The sequence below is a fragment of the Aulonocara stuartgranti genome, assembly GCF_965226115.1.
Source record: "Aulonocara stuartgranti genome assembly, chromosome: 23".
In the NCBI taxonomy this organism is placed as follows: Eukaryota; Metazoa; Chordata; class Actinopteri; order Cichliformes; family Cichlidae; genus Aulonocara; species Aulonocara stuartgranti.
Genome location: NC_138958.1, coordinates 43,935,845 through 43,954,704, shown reverse-complemented (window position 1 = coordinate 43,954,704; position 18,860 = coordinate 43,935,845). Strand labels below are relative to the sequence as shown.

General features: G+C 42.8%; 1 protein-coding gene across 1 annotated transcript in view; it reads right to left on the bottom strand.

Moving 5' to 3' along the window:
- Window positions 1-18,860, bottom strand: part of LOC309701483 (NACHT, LRR and PYD domains-containing protein 12-like) — a 442,279-nt gene that overhangs the window by 266,364 nt on the left and 157,055 nt on the right. The window contains exons 9-10 of the mRNA XM_082525719.1: window positions 7,799-7,978; window positions 6,259-6,459 (exon numbers count right to left, since the gene is read on the bottom strand). Of these exons, the coding sequence (XP_082381845.1) occupies window positions 6,259-6,459; window positions 7,799-7,978 (381 nt within the window). The remainder of the gene's footprint in view (window positions 1-6,258; window positions 6,460-7,798; window positions 7,979-18,860) is intronic.

Sequence of the window (18,860 nt, the reverse complement as noted above, 5' to 3'; positions counted from 1 at the left end):
AGCCTGTCTTCGAGTCCAGGAGTCACCTCCACACAGTGTAGAAGCCTCCTGTGCAGACCATGGAGTCCAGCCTCTGTCAGGGAAGTCGGCACTAAAGCCTGAAAGACTTCAATCTGTCTCTGCTCCACCCGAGAAAGACCAGCACCGTACTTGTTGTGCATTCAAGGAGGGAACATCAGCGCTGCATCGTGGGAACAACACCGCAGGAACAAAGACACAGCACGGCCGATGAAGGACGAGGACAAAGGAAAGGTGAGTGAGAAGACCCTGGTGGTGTGGATGGACCTGCAGGGGCTCCAAGACTGAGGAGCAGAGACGTCCATGTACTGAGGATGCTGCAGTGATCCAGGGAGCTCGGTCCAATCTGAGGCCGTGTGAACTACGTGGACCACAGTTTCTTCACAGACTTCAGCCACGTGAACATCTGGAGATCCAACAGTGTACGAGCTGTGAGCCATCAGCTGTTTCTCTCATCAGCTGCTGTAATGAGAGCTGCTGGAATCATCTCGAGCAGCAGGAAATCACTGATGTTGTTTCTAACCAAAGATATGGGACTGAGCTCCGCTGAGCTCCTTCTACTTTCATCCAGATAGAAACTGCTACAGTCTGCTGATTATTGCTTTGCCTCCATCACACGAGCTCTTTATCCTGTTCTTCACTCTCATTGGTTCTTTGTCTGCTTGTTTTTACAACAGTAGTCTTCTGATTGGTCAAAGGAGACAATCAGCTGTGACTAAATGTAGCTCCTACAGCAGTGATGGGAATAACTACTGAAGCTAATCCAGTATCAAAGCTCAGGAATCAGCAGCTCCCACCTCGTTTTCTTTCAACAACTATTTTTAGCTGCTGTGTTTTTGTGTTTCTGCAGACCTCAGACATCCTGCTGCTCTGGACAACTTTTTCATTCTTTTGTATCATTATTTTGCTTTTCTTTTATTATTATGTTATATGTATTAATATGTGAAACACTTATTCTTTGTGTTTTTGCTTTGCTCCTGTCAAACTGCTTTAATAAAATCTGCTGCAGTCTAAACTGTGGACGTTCCCTTTTTAACCCTTTGTGAAACAATAAAGGTTTAAATCTGAGTATTCATCTATGTTAGTGTTTAATGGGTCTAATAGGTTGCTTTGGCCTTTCCCAGTAATATCTTCCCTTGCAGTCTGTGGTCCAGGCTTCTAAAACCATCCCAGGTTAACAAGAACTACAATCTAGAGGAGAGCTGCCATAACAGGTGTGACTGATGAGATCTGACCTGCAAGGTTACTCAGGTTTGTTTGTATCAGGACAAGCAGGGAAGCCGCCTGGACGTCAAAGTAGTTAGAGCTGGGCGAGTGTCCTCACCCACATCGGCTTCACAACTCTGCATCATCTACTGAGTAAGACTCAGAGCATCAGAGATTAGAAGGTCTACAAAGAGCTGAACCAGACTTCCTGTATAAAGGTTTTAGTTCCACAGATCGACAGTGTCAGCACAACTAAAACGTGGAGACTGACCTCAGAGCTTCAATTTGATGTTGTGGATTCTCCAGAAGAACACACAGCTGCTTCACTCCTGAATCCTGAAGCTTGTGGTCTCTCAGGTCCACCTCTCTGGGATACGAAGGGTTGAGCTTCAGCACTGCTTCCAGATAATCACAGCTGATCTCTGACAAATCACAGCGCTCCAATCTGTATAGAGAATGAAAGATGTAAGTTTATTAGACAAAGTGCTTGAAATCATTCAGTGTTTCATCATCTGTTCAGAGCTGAAGAAGGTTCAGAATGTAGAAGTTTAGAAAATGGAAACTCCAAACAGCTGAAGCCAACAGGAAGCAGCTTCAAACAAACACAACAAGAGAAAAAACTCTGAATGTTTCACATTAAAGTCGTACATTTCTAACAAGAGTGTTTTAAAGACAGAGTCACTGATGATCATCTTCTGCCCAGTAAAACTTTGGTTTTCCTCATGTGAGTGTTAATGATGCACAAAGACTGTGAGTGCAAAGAGGGAGCGAGGAGGATGACAGAGAGATGGTACAGGAGCATCAAGAACCCGGCGAGGAAATGAGCAGAAGGACTTTGGAGCCTGTTGGATTGAAGCTTTCACAGAGACGTGTTTGACTGGACACCACCAGGACAGACTTTTAATCCCAGGATTTGGATGAGCTTTCTGTCTTTATGGTCACAAATGATGCTGTAACTCTGTGAATGTCCTGGAACTGTCAGCAGTGTGGTTACGTCCTTTTGACCTGAGTTTCCACAGCTCTTATAACAGCAGTGTACATTCAGACTGAGACACGCTTCAGTCTGTATGGACCTGTTTCTGTAGCTGCCACCATCATTCTACGGTCGTGTCCAAATTCATGGGCTGCATCCTCCCGAGGACCCGGCCTTTGCGGTCTACGTGGGCTGGGTCCTCAGAAGGTCGGGTAGGCTGGAAATAAACGGCTGGGGAAATTGGACGGTCTAGCCTTCTGATTAGCGTCACCGCTGTCTCGGTGGAGTTTAATAAACTCAGCCGTCTGCTCCTTGCTATCTAAAATATAACAGGACACTGGCGTAAATTCTCGACCGTCTCATACTTCTGTTTAATCAGTTTTCTGTTTGACGTTTAGTCAGCTCTGTAAAGACCAAGGAGGAACCCACCTGGGGGATTAATAAAGTTTTATTTTATCTAATCTAATCTAATAACTTTAATCTCAGCCAAACCGATTTACTCACGAACAAACAAAACACTGAAAAAAGCCAAACAATAACATTTTGAGGTTGTCTAAGTGACTTATATATCACGTTTAACCTGAGTAGCGAAAGTCCGCGGTGATCTGAAAATGATGTGCCGGGAGTTGTGCCGTTCTCGGCGGCTTCAGTGACCCTCGAGCTCCCGGCGAGCTATCGAGCTGGTGGGTAGCAGACGTCTCCGAAAACGTCGAAGCACTTTTGCAAATATGCGGTATCTTGATAAACCGAGCAGATATTTGATGTTTACACAGCTACTTTCTCGCCTGAAAATATGTTAAAAGTTTATTTTGTGACCGAAAAAGATTAGTATGAGTAATTTTAAAACTTAGTAGCGGCCGCCATTGTTGGAAACTGGAGTTTGGCTGGGCCGCGCTATGAATTCTGGGATATGATAGGCCACGAAGGACACACCCGACCCATCCTTCAAATTCGGGGAAAAGGAGGACGCATTTGTTGGCTGCATTCGGAGGAGTCTACGAATTTGGACAGCCTTCGACGTGTCGCTGTGACGTAATCGGTCTACAAATGCGGCCTCAGGAGGATGCAGCCCATGAATTTGGACACGACCTACATGTTTGTACATCAGCTTATCAAATACTGTCTGCTGTCTTCATTTATTACTCTTCACCTGCTTCACTGTCACTGTGTGGGCGGAGCAGCCTGAGCCCCGCCCACACAGACACAGCTCCTCTCTGGAGCAAAACTTCTGCTTCATCTCCGCCTCTTTTCTTCATCCTCCACCTCTCTTTTCTCTTCTTCGGTGTTCTGCAGCCACAGAGCCTCACAGCCATTAGCACGCCCATACCTGAGCAGCTAGCATTACCCAGCATGCCGTGCAGCAGTGTCAGTTTGTAAATGTGCAAGAATTCCTGCTCCAAACTGTTTCACAGAGTGCTGTGTGCCGTGACCTTTGACCTGCTAAAGACAGTCAGCTGTGGATTATTCATTGTTGTGTCTGATACTTAGAACTGTGAGGAAGAAGCTACACAGTTAATCAGGGTCCCCTCTCTCTGAATCAGGAAAGGTGGGCAGGCCGCGTGTGGGCCGCGGGCCATACGTTGAGTATCACTGTTTGAAATGTGAACATTGTTCTGCTGCAGTCAATGGACTAAACCAGAGAAGAAGAAAACAGACTTTACCATGAAGATCCTCAGTGTGGATCAGTATAATATCAGCCTGATGTCTGCAGTTTAGTGTCAGCACAACTTTCACATCATATTCATCTCAGCACAACTAAAACATGCTGACTGACCTCAGAGTTTCAAATCGACATCGTGGATTCTCCCGAAAATCACACAGATGCTTCACTCCTGAACCCTTCAGGTTGCTGTAGGTTCCACTCAGGTCCACCTCTGTGGGATACGAGGGGTTGGACTTCAGTGCTGCTGCCAGATAATCAAGGCCAATATCTGACAAACCACAGCCCTTCAATCTGTATAAAGAATGAAAGATGTAAGTTTATTAGACAAAGTGCTTGAAATCATTCAGTGTTTCATCATCTGTTCAGAGCTGAAGAAGGTTCAGAATGTAGAAGTTTAGAAAATGGAAACTCCAAACAGCTGAAGCCAACAGGAAGCAGCTTCAAACAAACACAACAAGAGAAAAAACTCTGAATGTTTCACATTAAAGTCATACATGTCTCATAAAAACAGGACAAAGACTTGAAAAAGTCGTGTTTTTCCTTCCAGGAACCACATGGCTTCACTTTTAAAGGTGAAGTGTGACAGAAATGGACATATTTGAAGTCCAACACCTTTTTCCAGTCACATTATTAAAGCAGACAAACTACAAGCTCATTTTCATTCCAACAAGTCATCTTCTGACCTGGACTAACAACACTGGTCTCTATGTGCAGCTGGCTGTGAGACCAGTGCTCAGGGAGCGTCTACAAAGTGCAACACTGAAAGAACATCACACACTCATTTGCTTTCAGCACTTTCACACAAACATCTACTGTCATTATTGTCACCAAACTCTGTGGATCCTTTATTGCAAATTCAAATGGGATCAAATGGTCAGACAAAAGAGGGTTATGAGGAAATATGATGAAATGTTGTGTATTAGCAGCAACTTATTGAATCATTTTCCTCAGAAACCAAACAAAATGATTGACAAACATGTTTTTACAAACTCAGTGTTGGACTTGGATCAGCAGGATAAGCTGATGTTTAAAGGCATTTGAGTCTCGCTGTATGAGAGTCCAGTTCTTACTCAATATTTATGGATGATGTTCTTTCAGTGTTGCACTTTGTAGACGCTCCCTGAGCCTCACAGCCAGCTGCACATGGACCAGCTGACATTACCCAGCATTAGAGGCGGCTGTAAAAAATTCATGTTCCCATTTAAATGGTTTTAATTTGAATAAAACGATGTTGATTCATTCAATCCTGAATCGATGTTTAATATAAATGTATTTTGCCAGAATCTCAGGTTAAAGCTCACAAACTATTTCAACAAGCAGCAAACAGCTAAAACAGTAAATGAGAGCAGCTAAACACACAAAGATGGAAACACAGAGCGTGGATCGTTCACTCGACGGCACGTACACGGACACGCCGTCGGGGCTGAAAGTGGACAGCTCACAGATCCTGAAGCTGCAGGTTTCATCTGTCTCCAACCAAAACTGAGTGAAGCAGCAGCAAAAGAAGATCCAAACTCTGCTTCACGTTTGATCAGTATGCTCATGAATTCTCTCTGACTTTGGCTGTTCCTGCCTGCACAGCTCTCTCTCTCTCAGTGTACTCCAAGAACAGCTTCAAACATCTGTTTCTGCATCATTCACTGTTTATTAGCCACCAGTCTGCTGTTGTGTTCAGTGCTGTCGGCCTCTGACAGTAAAGCCTCATTTCTGCTGTTCCATGGAAACTTTTTAAAATGATGACAGATTACAAACTCTCAGCTGTGTCTGTAATCAAACCTCTGTAACTTTGCTTCACTTCAGCAGCATCAGCTCATGTTCACATGTTGCTTCATGGTTTGCTTCAGTTTTTGATCGACTGCAGAATATTTTGAAGGTTATCTGCTATAAAAAGCCAGAAGAGGAAAATCTGCTTCATGTGTTTCTGTTTGATCCTCAGTGACTTTGACACAAAGGCCTCTGCTGTGATGATCACACCTCTGATCAAGTCTCACAGTGTCACAACTGATAAATGATCAGAGTTAGAATATTTCTGACTGTCTGCTGTGTGCCGTGACCTTTGACCCTCTAAAGACAGTCAGCTGTGGATTATTCATTGTTGTGTCTGATACTTAGAACTGTGAGGAAGAAGCTACACAGTTAATCAGGGTCCCCTCTGTCTGAATCAGGAAAGGTGGGCAGGCCGCGTGTGGGCCGCGGGCCATACGTTGAGTATCACTGTTTGAAATGTGAACATTGTTCTGCTGCAGTCAATGGACTAAACCAGAGAAGAAGAAAACAGACTTTACCATGAAGATCCTCAGTGTGGATCAGTATAATATCAGCCTGATGTCTGCAGTTTAGTGTCAGCACAACTTTCACATCATATTCATCTCAGCACAACTAAAACATGCTGACTGACCTCAGAGTTTCAAGTTTACATCCTGGACTCTCCAGGAAACCACACAGATGCTTCACTCCTGGATCCTGCAGCTTGTTGTTGTTGGTCGAAAACCAGGAGGAGTCATTACTCAGGTCCAGCTGTCTCAGATGGGAGGGGTTGGACTTCAGTGCTGCTGCCAGATAATCACAGCTGATCTCTGACAAACCACAGCTCCTCAATCTGTATAAAGAATGAAAGATGTAAGTTTATTAGACAAAGTGCTTGAAATCATTCAGTGTTTCATCATCTGTTCTGAGCTGAAGAAGGTTCAGAATGTAGAAGTTTAGAAAATGGAAACTCCAAACAGCTGAAGCCAACAGGAAGCAGCTTCAAACAAACACAACAAGAGAAAAAACTCTGAATGTTTCACATTAAAGTCGTACATTTCTAACAAGAGTGTTTTAAAGACAGAGTCACTGATGATCATCTTCTGCCCAGTAAAACTTTGGTTTTCCACATGTGAGTGTTAATGATGCACAAAGACTGTGATTGCAAAGAGGGAGCGAGGAGGATGACAGAGAGATGGTACAGGAGCATCAAGAACCCGGCGAGGAAATGAGCAGAAGGACTTTGGAGCCTGTTGGATTGAAGCTTTCACAGAGACGTGTTTGACTGAACACCACCAGGACAGACTTTTAATCCCAGGATTTGGATGAGCTTTCTGTCTTTATGGTCACAAATGATGCTGTAACTCTGTGAATGTCCTGGAACTGTCAGCAGTGTGGTTACGTCCTTTTGACCTGAGTTTCCACAGCTCTTATAACAGCAGTGTACATTCAGACTGAGACACGCTTCAGTCTGTATGGACCTGTTTCTGTAGCTGCCACCATCATACTACATGTTTGTACATCAGCTTATCAAATCCTGTCTGCTGTCTTCATTTATTACTCTTCACCTGCTTCACTGTCACTGTGTGGGCGGAGCTGCCTGAGCCCCACCCACACAGACACAGCTCCTCTCTGGAGCTAAACTTCTGCTTCATCTCCGCCTCTTTTCTTCATCCTCCACCTCTCTTTTCTCTTCTTCGGTGTTCTGCAGCCACGGAGCCTCACAGCCGTTAGCACGCCCATACCTGAGCAGCTAGCATTACCCAGCATGCCGTGCAGCAGTGTCAGTTTGTAAATGTGCAAGAATTCCTGCTCCAAACTGTTTCACAGAGTGCTGTGTGCCGTGACCTTTGACCTGCTAAAGACAGTCAGCTGTGGATTATTCATTGTTGTGTCTGATACTTAGAAGTGTGAGGAAGAAGCTACACAGTTAATCAGGGTCCCCTCTCTCTGAATCAGGAAAGGTGGGCAGGCCGCGTGTGGGCCGCGGGCCATACGTTGAGTATCACTGTTTGAAATGTGAACATTGTTCTGCTGCAGTCAATGGACTAAACCAGAGAAGAAGAAAACAGACTTTACCATGAAGATCCTCAGTGTGGATCAGTATAATATCAGCCTGATGTCTGCAGTTTAGTGTCAGCACAACTTTCACATCATATTCATCTCAGCACAACTAAAACATGCTGACTGACCTCAGAGTTTCAAATCGACATCGTGGATTCTCCAGGAAACCACACAGATGCTTCACTCCTGGATCCTGCAGGTTGCTGTAGGTTCCACTCAGGTCCACCTCTGTGGGATACGAGGGGTTGGACTTCAGTGCTGCTGCCAGATATTCAAGGCCAATATCTGACAAACCACAGCCCTTCAATCTGTATAAAGAATGAAAGATGTAAGTTTATTAGACAAAGTGCTTGAAATCATTCAGTGTTTCATCATCTGTTCAGAGCTGAAGAAGGTTCAGAATGTAGAAGTTTAGAAAATGGAAACTCCAAACAGCTGAAGCCAACAGGAAGCAGCTTCAAACAAACACAACAAGAGAAAAAACTCTGAACGTTTCACATTAAAGTCGTACATTTCTAACAAGAGTATTTTAAAGACAGCGTCACTGATGATCATCTTCTGCCCAGTAAAACTTTGGTTTTCCTCATGTGAGTGTTAATGATGCACAAAGACTGTGAGTGCAAAGAGGGAGCGAGGAGGATGACAGAGAGATGGTACAGGAGCATCAAGAACATTAAAGTCTGGCGATTAAATGCCTCACTCCTAAATGACTGGCAGTTTTGTGAGTTCATACATACTGAACTAAATACTTACTTGCAGTTGAACACAACTCCGAAAATATCGCCTTTAACCCTCTGGGATTGCACCAAGGCATACATTAGAGGTCGCATAATATAATTTGCAAGTGCCAGGAAGAAAAGAAAAGAGGCTAGGCGGTGTGAATTGGAGGCCAAAATAAAACACCTAGAGCAACAACACAAAAAAGCACAGACAGCCAATTTGCTTTCCGATCTTAAAATGTTACGTAGTGAGCTTAATAGTTTAATAAACGAGAAAATTGAGGGCAATTTAAGATTCATTAAACAAAAGTACTATGAACAGGGTAGTAGGACTAGTAGATTGCTGGCAATAAGACTCAGGAAACAGCAAACTTGTAATATGGTCCAAAAGTTGAAGTCAGATCAAACCCTGATTACTAAACCAGTTGTTTTGCCAATTTTTTCGAGTCATTATATAAAAATTCAGATACATGTAAAGATAACAATACACTATCTGATTTCTTAGAAAAGATCAATTTAAAAACACTGCCAGAGTCTGTAGCAAAGGAGTTCGATGAACCAATTCGACAACAAGAAATTTTACAGGTGATTTCAAACCTTAAAACTAAAAACAGTCCTGGCCCTGATGGTTTTATTAACGAATTCTATAAAAAAACTTAAGGACAAAGTCGCACCCTTATCACTGAAAGCTTACCACTGCGCTCTGGAGACTGGGACTATGGTGCCGTCCTGGAACGATGCTACAATTGTCGTAATCCATAAAGAGGGCAAGGACCCCACAAACTGTCAATCATACAGGCCAATCTCATTACTTAATACTGATTCACACATTCTCACCACGATTTTAGCCAAAAGAGTTAGTAAAATTATTACACAGGTTATAAATCCAGATCAAACGGGGTTCATTGCAGGAAGGCACTATGGGCACAATTTTCGTAGATTGTTGAACTTAATGTCCTTGTACAAGACCAAACAAGAAGAAACAATGATTCTGTCTCTTGATGCGCAAAAAGCATTCGACAGGGTTTCCTGGCAGTACTTGGGCCATACACTTGAAAGATTCAAATTTGGGCCAAATTTAATTAAGTGGATACAGATTCTTTATTCCAACCCAATGGCGGCTGTACGGGTAAATGGAACAATATCAGCCAGATTTCCACTGGAACGTGGGCGTAGACAAGGATGCTCACTGTCGCCCCTGCTGTTCGATATAAGTATTGAGCCTCTGGCGCAGTTGATTAGAGAAGAACATGAAATTCAGGGCCTTTCAATTAATGGAGAACAGCATAAATTGTCCATCTACGCAGACGATGTACTTTTATACATTTCAAATCCTGCAGTCAGTTTACCTAATTTAAGAGAAATTATTACGGTTCCCTCTCTGGTTACAAAATTAATATTGACAAAACATTGGCAATGGATATAGGAGGAAACATTTCACAAACATTCAAGGAGCGATGTGGCTTTAAATGGCCAAACGAAGGTATCAAGTATTTAGGAATTCAAATTCCTCACTCATTATCAGACTTGTTTAAAGTAAATTATGAAGTTATAGTTGCAAAAATAAAAAAAGATTTAGAGAGATGGACAGTCCTGCCTCTGTCTTTCTTGGGTCGGATCGAGAGTATACGTATGAATGTATTGCCAAGACTTCTATACCTTTTTCAAATGCTGCCTATTAACATTCCCAACTCTACATTTGATAATTTAGATAAACTTTTTTCCAAATTTATATGGCAAAGCAAACGCCCAAGGATCAAGTTCCAAACATTAAAACTGTCAAAACTGCAGGGGGGATTGGCTGTTCCAAATCTGAAATATTATTTCTGGGCAGCTCATGAGACCCCTGACTGTATGCTTTACTGTTTCAATAATTTAGCATAGGTCTGTTTCGTTTTGTCCATTTACGGCTAAGTTTGTCACATGTTATTTAATATTACATAAAGTTTTTGTTTTTGTTTTCTTTTTCTTTTTGTTGTTGTTGTTGTTGTCTGTTTGTTTGTTTGCTTGGGTTTTGTTTTGTGCGTCCTAATTGCAGTTCTTATTTTAATCTACATTTCTGCATTGCAGTTCCTGTAACTGTCCTACTTGTGAACACTGACAAGTACAAGTTGCAATGTTGTAAATTATAATGAAAATTGAGTTAAAAAAAAAAAAAGAACATTAAAGTCGTACATTTCTCATAAAAACAGGACAAAGACTTGAAAAAGTCGTGTTTTTCCTTCCAGGAACCACATGGCTTCACTTTTAAAGGTGAAGTGTGACAGAAATGGACATATTTGAAGTCCAACACCTTTTTCCAGTCACATTATTAAAGCAGACAAACTACAAGCTCATTTTCATTCCAACAAGTCATCTTCTGACCTGGACTAACAACACTGGTCTCTATGTGCAGCTGGCTGTGAGACCAGTGCTCAGGGAGCGTCTACAAAGTGCAACACTGAAAGAACATCACACACTCATTTGCTTCCAGCACTTTCACACAAACATCTACTGTCATTATTGTCACCAAACTCTGTGGATCCTTTATTGCAAATTCAAATGGGATCAAATGGTCAGACAAAAGAGGCTTATGAGGAAATATGATGAAATGTTGTGTATTAGCAGCAACTTATTGAATCTTTTTCCTCAGAAACCAAACAAACTGATTGACAAACATGTTTTTACAAACTCAGTGTTGGACTTGGATCAGCAGGATAAGCTGATGTTTAAAGGCATTTGAGTCTCGCTGTATGAGAGTCCAGTTCTTACTCAATATTTATGGATGATGTTCTTTCAGTGTTGCACTTTGTAGACACTCCCTGAGCCTCACAGCCAGCTGCACATGGACCAGCTGACATTACCCAGCATTAGAGGCGGCTGTAAAAAATTCATGTTCCCATTTTAATGGTTTTAATTTGAATAAAACGATGTTGATTCATTCAATCCTGAATCGATGTTTAATATAAATGTATTTTGCCAGAATCTCAGGTTAAAGCTCACAAACTATTTCAACAAGCAGCAAACAGATAAAACAGTAAATGAGAGCAGCTAAACACACAAAGATGGAAACACAGAGCGTGGATCGTTCACTCCACGGCACGTACACGGACACGCCGTCGGGGCTGAAAGTGGACAGCTCACAGATCCTGAAGCTGCAGGTTTCATCTGTCTCCAACCAAAACTGAGTGAAGCAGCAGCAAAAGAAGATCCAAACTCTGCTTCACGTTTGATAAATATGCTCATGAATTCTCTCTGACTTTGGCTGTTCCTGCCTGCACAGCTCTCTCTCTCTCAGTGTACTCCAAGAACAGCTTCAAACATCTGTTTCTGCATCATTCACTGTTTATTAGCCACCAGTCTGCTGTTGTGTTCAGTGCTGTCGGCCTCTGACAGTAAAGCCTCATTTCTGCTGTTCCATGGAAACTTTTTAAAATGATGACAGATTACAAACTCTCAGCTGTGTCTGTAATCAAACCTCTGTAACTTTGCTTCACTTCAGCAGCATCAGCTCATGTTCACATGTTGCTTCATGGTTTGCTTCAGTTTTTGATCGACTGCAGAATATTTTGAAGGTTATCTGCTATAAAAAGCCAGAAGAGGAAAATCTGCTTCATGTGTTTCTGTTTGATCCTCAGTGACTTTGACACAAAGGCCTCTGCTGTGATGATCACACCTCTGATCAAGTCTCACAGTGTCACAACTGATAAATGATCAGAGTTAGAATATTTCTGACTGTCTGCTGTGTGCCGTGACCTTTGACCTGCTAAAGACAGTCAGCTGTGGATTATTCATTGTTGTGTCTGATACTTAGAACTGTGAGGAAGAAGCTACACAGTTAATCAGGGTCCCCTCTCTCTGAATCAGGAAAGGTGGGCAGGCCGCGTGTGGGCCGCGGGCCATACGTTGAGTATCACTGTTTGAAATGTGAACATTGTTCTGCTGCAGTCAATGGACTAAACCAGAGAAGAAGAAAACAGACTTTACCATGAAGATCCTCAGTGTGGATCAGTATAATATCAGCCTGATGTCTGCAGTTTAGTGTCAGCACAACTTTCACATCATATTCATCTCAGCACAACTAAAACATGCTGACTGACCTCAGAGTTTCAAGTTTACATCCTGGACTCTCCAGGAAACCACACAGATGCTTCACTCCTGGATCCTGCAGGTTGTAGTTGATGCTCAGGTCCAGCTCTCTCAGATGGGAGGGGTTGGACTTCAGTGCTGCTGCCAGATAATCACAGCTGATCTCTGACAAACCACAGTCCTTCAATCTGTATAAAGAATGAAAGATGTAAGTTTATTAGACAAAGTGCTTGAAATCATTCAGTGTTTCATCATCTGTTCAGAGCTGAAGAAGGTTCAGAATGTAGAAGTTTAGAAAATGGAAACTCCAAACAGCTGAAGCCAACAGGAAGCAGCTTCAAACAAACACAACAAGAGAAAAAACTCTGAATGTTTCACATTAAAGTCGTACATTTCTCATAAAAACAGGACAAAGACTTGAAAAAGTCGTGTTTTTCCTTCCAGGAACCACATGGCTTCACTTTTAAAGGTGAAGTGTGACAGAAATGGACATATTTGAAGTCCAACACCTTTTTCCAGTCACATTATTAAAGCAGACAAACTACAAGCTCATTTTCATTCCAACAAGTCATCTTCTGACCTGGACTAACAACACTGGTCTCTATGTGCAGCTGGCTGTGAGACCAGTGCTCAGGGAGCGTCTACAAAGTGCAACACTGAAAGAACATCACACACTCATTTGCTTCCAGCACTTTCACACAAACATCTACTGTCATTATTGTCACCAAACTCTGTGGATCCTTTATTGCAAATTCAAATGGGATCAAATGGTCAGACAAAAGAGGGTTATGAGGAAATATGATGAAATGTTGTGTATTAGCAGCAAGTTATTGAATCTTTTTCCTCAGAAACCAAACAAAATGATTGACAAACATGTTTTTACAAACTCAGTGTTGGACTTGGATCAGCAGGATAAGCTGATGTTTAAAGGCATTTGAGTCTCGCTGTATGAGAGTCCAGTTCTTACTCAATATTTATGGATGATGTTCTTTCAGTGTTGCACTTTGTTTGGCACAAAATGAAATTATTTGGCCTCTCAGATGCTTTTAGAGATTCCCAAATGACTGATGATGACATCTCTGGGGTCTGATTGATAGAAAAAAAATCTCTTTGAGACCTTTTGTAACTTACAAACTCTTCATCTGCTAACAACACTGAGTTGAATCTCCATGGCTGATAGTTGGAGCAGGCATCAGGAATACACATTGAAAAAACAAGAGGAGAAATCACCAGAGTCTTATAATCACATTCTGTAACTAAAGGGAGACGTTTTTCTATACAAATATATGTTTTATGGACATTAGAAAAAAAAGGAGTATTGATGTGAAGCAGGATTATGAAATCTCCATACATCAGCCAGCCCATAATTATCAAGAAAGCTCTGAATGACGCATGCTGAGTTTGGACTAAGTGTACTTTTGTGTGAACTGTGGTCCATAGCAGATAATGAGCAGTTTAGGTCTCCCTCAAAGATGATATTGTGTGATGACATATTGGGGAGCCGCGCAAAGACATTAGTGAAAAATCTGTGATCGTTCCAATTAGAGGCGTAGATATTTGCTAAGATCAAAGGAAAACCATAAACTATGTTTTCTGCACTTAAAATCCTGTAATTTTCTCATAAATCGACAGTGCGGCTTATGGATGAATTCTGGTTGTGCTTACTGACCTCGAACCGATTTTATGTGCTACACGGCGCTCAGAAACCTTTCAAAAGATGTTTTGGTACGACTTTGCTCAGCTACGAGGCCGCACCGCTTGATGGATTGTTGGAGCATTACAGCTACGAGGAGCCTCGCGGAGTGATACGTACTCTGCTTCAACGTAATATTACTGTATTGAGTGTGTATAAGGACCATAAATGGCACCTGTAAGAGACACGGTTACAAAGAGGGTTTCAAACTCCAGGCTGTCAGTCACGCAGTAGAACCTGGGAACAGAGCAGCTGCTTGTTATTATGCTCAGCGTCTGTTTACATTTTGACTGCACGATTGTGAGCTTTTTGTTATGCACAAAAACAACATTGTTTTCTTTTATTTATGGAGCATTATTATTTAATAAATGCTGATCATTTATTCCTGAGTAATTGTTTCATGTACATCTACGCTGTATGTTAATAAATGTGCCTGTGTGAGATTTGGGACACAGCTTTGACTAAGAACTCTCTTTTTGTTCGAACTTTCTGGCTTCAAAAATATCGAGATATATATCGTATATCGCCATCCAGCTAAAGAATATCGAGATATGAACTTTGGGTCATATCGCCCAGTCGTAATATTGCAATAGGTTGTCCGTTAAACTCAAGCGGGGCTTGGGCCCTGGCACGGCGTAGCCACACAATCCTGGTAGTAGTGACGCTCGGCTATGACGGCGTGCGGGTCACCAGCTGGCTTTCTCAGGATAGGGCTCCTGTGTGAGCGGTCGACAATAACGTCTTTATCCATACCCAGCACTTCACGTAGTAGCACGGATACGGCCGTGGAGGAGCTCGAGTCCAGGCCCTCTGGGATCCCTATGATGTGGATGTTAGCTCTTCGCTTCCTGCCTTCATCACATTTATCCTTCAGGTCAGACAGCTCCTCCTTCATACTCTCTACTGTAGACTGCAGGGTGGTCACCTCATCGCTCCACATTGACAGCCCATCCTCAGCTTCTTTCACTGTAACCTTTACTCCATCAACTTTGCCGCACGTCGCCGCCATGCTGTTAGCGATCTCATTTCTCAGTCCTTGCACGTCAGCCCTTATATTGTCAAAATCTTCTTTCAATGCATTTCTGAGTTCTTCTTTTAACAGCGTACTAATGTCCTCTTTAATGGATTGAAGAAGCTCCAATTTTAGAGCAGTAGGATCCACATCACGCGCGTCTGTTGAGTCTGCTCTTCAGCGGCCGTAGAGCTGGACGCTGCCCTTTGGCCATCATCGATACTCTCGCCCGAGATCGCACCGGGGCTAAAATATTCACCTGCTCAGCTGTTTTTGATCAGTTTGAGCCTGTGTGGTTTGATCAGGTGGAGGAACGATGTGATGCTATAAAGACATCATCTTGTCCAAATGAAGTTGTTCCAACACGTGTTTAAAAAGATTTTAAAGGTTGTCGGTTCTGACATCTTAGCGATTTTTAACAGCAGTCTTAGTTCAGGTGTTGTACAGCCTGTTTGAAACATGCTGTTGTACAGCCTGTACTAAAAACCTGATCTGGATCCTCTGTCCGCTCAAATTTCAGGCCTATTTCAAAGCTTCCCTTCCTGTCGAAGATTTTGTAAAAGATTATATTTGTTCAGCTGCAATCTGTTGTAAAGGTTTCAGTCTGGTTTTAAAGCTCTTCACAGCACTGAAACTGCCCTTTGAAAAGTTCTTAATGATCTTTTATCAGCCACTGATCAGGAGACTCCGCTGTGCTTTTGGATCTGACCGCTGCCTTGACCACAGCATCTTGACCTCACCATTGGAGCATGGCGGCATCAAGGGCGCTCTATTAGACTGGTTCAGCTCTTTTATTAAATCGCATTATTACATTTGGGGCTTATATTTGACGGCAATTTGAAAAACAGCTGAGCTCAGTTGTACAGCGGTCTTTCTTCAAACTGAGGCTTTTATCTAAGGTGAGATCATTTCTATCTTTTAAAAACCTTGAACGGGCGATCCACGTTTTCATGACGTCCCAGCTGGATTATTGTAACTCCTTATATGTTGGAGTTAGTGGGACCTGCCTGGCAAGACTGCAGCTGGTCCAGAAAGCTGCAGCTCGTCTTCTGACACAAGCTCAAAGACATTTATCGTCCCAACAACCACATATACGCTGGTCCCTCGCTGTAACACAGTTCACCTTTGGCGGCCTCGCTGTTTCGCTGATCTTTTTTGTGCAATTTTGCATGTTTTTGTTTTTTACAGCGCATTGTGTTCTGCGTCCTGATTGGCTGTAGACCATTGTCAGCCAATCTCGTGCCGTGTCTCCTGTACAGTACAGAATGTGTTCAAATTTACAGCAGTGTGACTCTGCAGTGCTGCACTGTATGTTTGTACGTTTTGTCCCAACAAACAACAATGATGACGAGACGTTTTGCACCTGTGGTAGCAGCCAAAGGCAGAGGAAGATGCTGACCATCATAGTTTCAACAAGGAGGCAAAAAGGTTGTAACTGTCCACAACAAGAACATCGTAAGGATGGAGTCAGCTTTGGCTTTGTGGCTCAGTGACCGCAGGAAAAAGAACATCGTGCTGGACACCAACATTATCTGCAGAAAAACTCAAAAGCTTTATGAAACTTTACCTGACAGCGAGGAGCCCAGGCCATGGACGAGTGCTCCTCACACAGAAGCTCATTTAATGCCAGCAAAGGCTGATTTGACACATTTCAGAAACACTTTGCTTTCACTCTTTAATAATGAACTTATTTTTCTATGAAGGTTTGAACTTTGTTTAAACAAGAGAGAAAAGTGTGAAAATGTTCATGCCTGTCTGAGAAAAGTGTAGAAAGTGTGCAGTGAGGGTTTAACTGCCTTAAAACTTCTATAATACTTGTAAAACATAAAGCTGCTACTTCATTCTGAGACTTATTTTTAGAACGTAACTCGATAAACGAGCGACCGCAGTACTGTATTGTGTTTATTTTGAAAACTCTCAACAGGATCTTCAGATTTATTTTGAAAGCTTTATCTGGAAAACACAAACACATAAGCAGGAAACAAAGAGCGTGATATGAAACGATAGACGTTTTCATATGGTCATCATATATACATCGTTCTATCGAACAGCCCCAGCTCCTGCTGTCAGTCTCTGTAAATCTGCTCTGAAAACACATTTGTATTCACTGGCTTTTAATACAGCATGAGAGTTATTTGATATTTGATGTGTGATATTAATATTAGGAGTTATTTTAATAGTTATTTTGGATTCTTGTACAGCACTGTGGTCAACGCTGCTGCTGTAATTAATGTGCTATAAACACATAAACAATCTGCAGTTAAACATCCAAAACTAAAGATGTGATCGCTGCCTTTAGAAAATGTGCTGATGCACAAGATATCAGCTCCATTAAGGTGGAATGTGGCCGTGTTAGAAACATGTTGGAAGAAGTTTGAAGCTGAAACTGTGAAGCTGAGAGTGAAAGAGCTCCAGCGTCTGTCACAGGAAACTTTCTTATTTCCACACTGATGAAAGCATCAAGCTTTGATTTCCTGCTGCTTTTATTGAGTCACACTGTGAAACTGAGCCACAGCTGAACCAGCATCCCTGTACAGCAGACACTTACAGCGCTTGGCTGCTTCCATTGGACCCTCTGCACAGAGCTTCAGTTTCCTCTTCTGGTCCCAAAGTGCAGAACAACAAGGTTTCAAACAGCTTCGTTCCAGCAGCATCAGCCACAGACATGCAGAGAGAATCCTTTGGTTGTGTTGTGTGTTTGCATATCTGCTGTGTTGCTTTGTGAGGATGGATCATCTCCTGCAGCTCCAGATAAACAAGCTGGACCTGAACCTGGTAGAAGACACTTGTGACGGGAACGTGTGAGAAGTTTTGTGCAGACAAGTGTGGATTTAGAGTGTGGGACGAGCTCTCCACAGTCTTTGTGGAGATCCACATTCTGCATACTGCCTGTGAGAAGCTGCAGACATTTGTCCTCCAAATCCACTGAGCAGCTGCTTGTGGTGGTATTAGCTTCATGTGTGCGTGTTAGCATGAAGCCTCGGTCACACTCTGCTGTGGACACGGTCACGGACAGCTGGACGCCTGATGGACGAGTCGTCCTTCCTGTTAAACTTCTTTGAGCATGAGAATAGCATAAGAAGCTCAGTGGACACTGTTCAGGGTTTTAACTCTCGCTTTCACTTCAGCTTCACCAACAACAGCACAAGCAGAGCAGCCCACTGCCTGCATGGCTGGGACAGCGCCCCCTGGTGACTGTAAACCACTACAACATGTAGACGGCCGTCTGCAGGCTGGATGTAGCACCACCGCAGAGATGTGCTGCAGCTCTGTTTAGTTACCCAGCTGACAGCAGAGGCTGTAGTTTACTGTTACCAACATGGAAAACTGAAGCTTCACCAGCTGGAGCTACAGAGCTGGAGAACAAAGGAGACTGAGAGGCCAGAATGATGTGGGAGGAAACATCAAGAGCCTGTTTGAAAGGAGACACATGTGGATGCTGTGCCAGTCTGTGGTCTGTCAGAAGTCAGCTGAGTCACACTGCAAGAAGCTGCAGAATCTCAGAGGAGGAGATTTGGAAGTGTTTGTGGGACAAACTGGACTCAAAGAAAGAAGATGTTTGTGAAGTCTTTGGTGGAGGTGAGCAGTGTGAAGCAGAACACATGCAGATGAATCAGGAGGTCAGCATCAGTGTCTCCTTGTGGTGGACGGTAAAAGAATCAGAGCCAACGCTCCCGTCCACCCTCGGCATGAAGCAG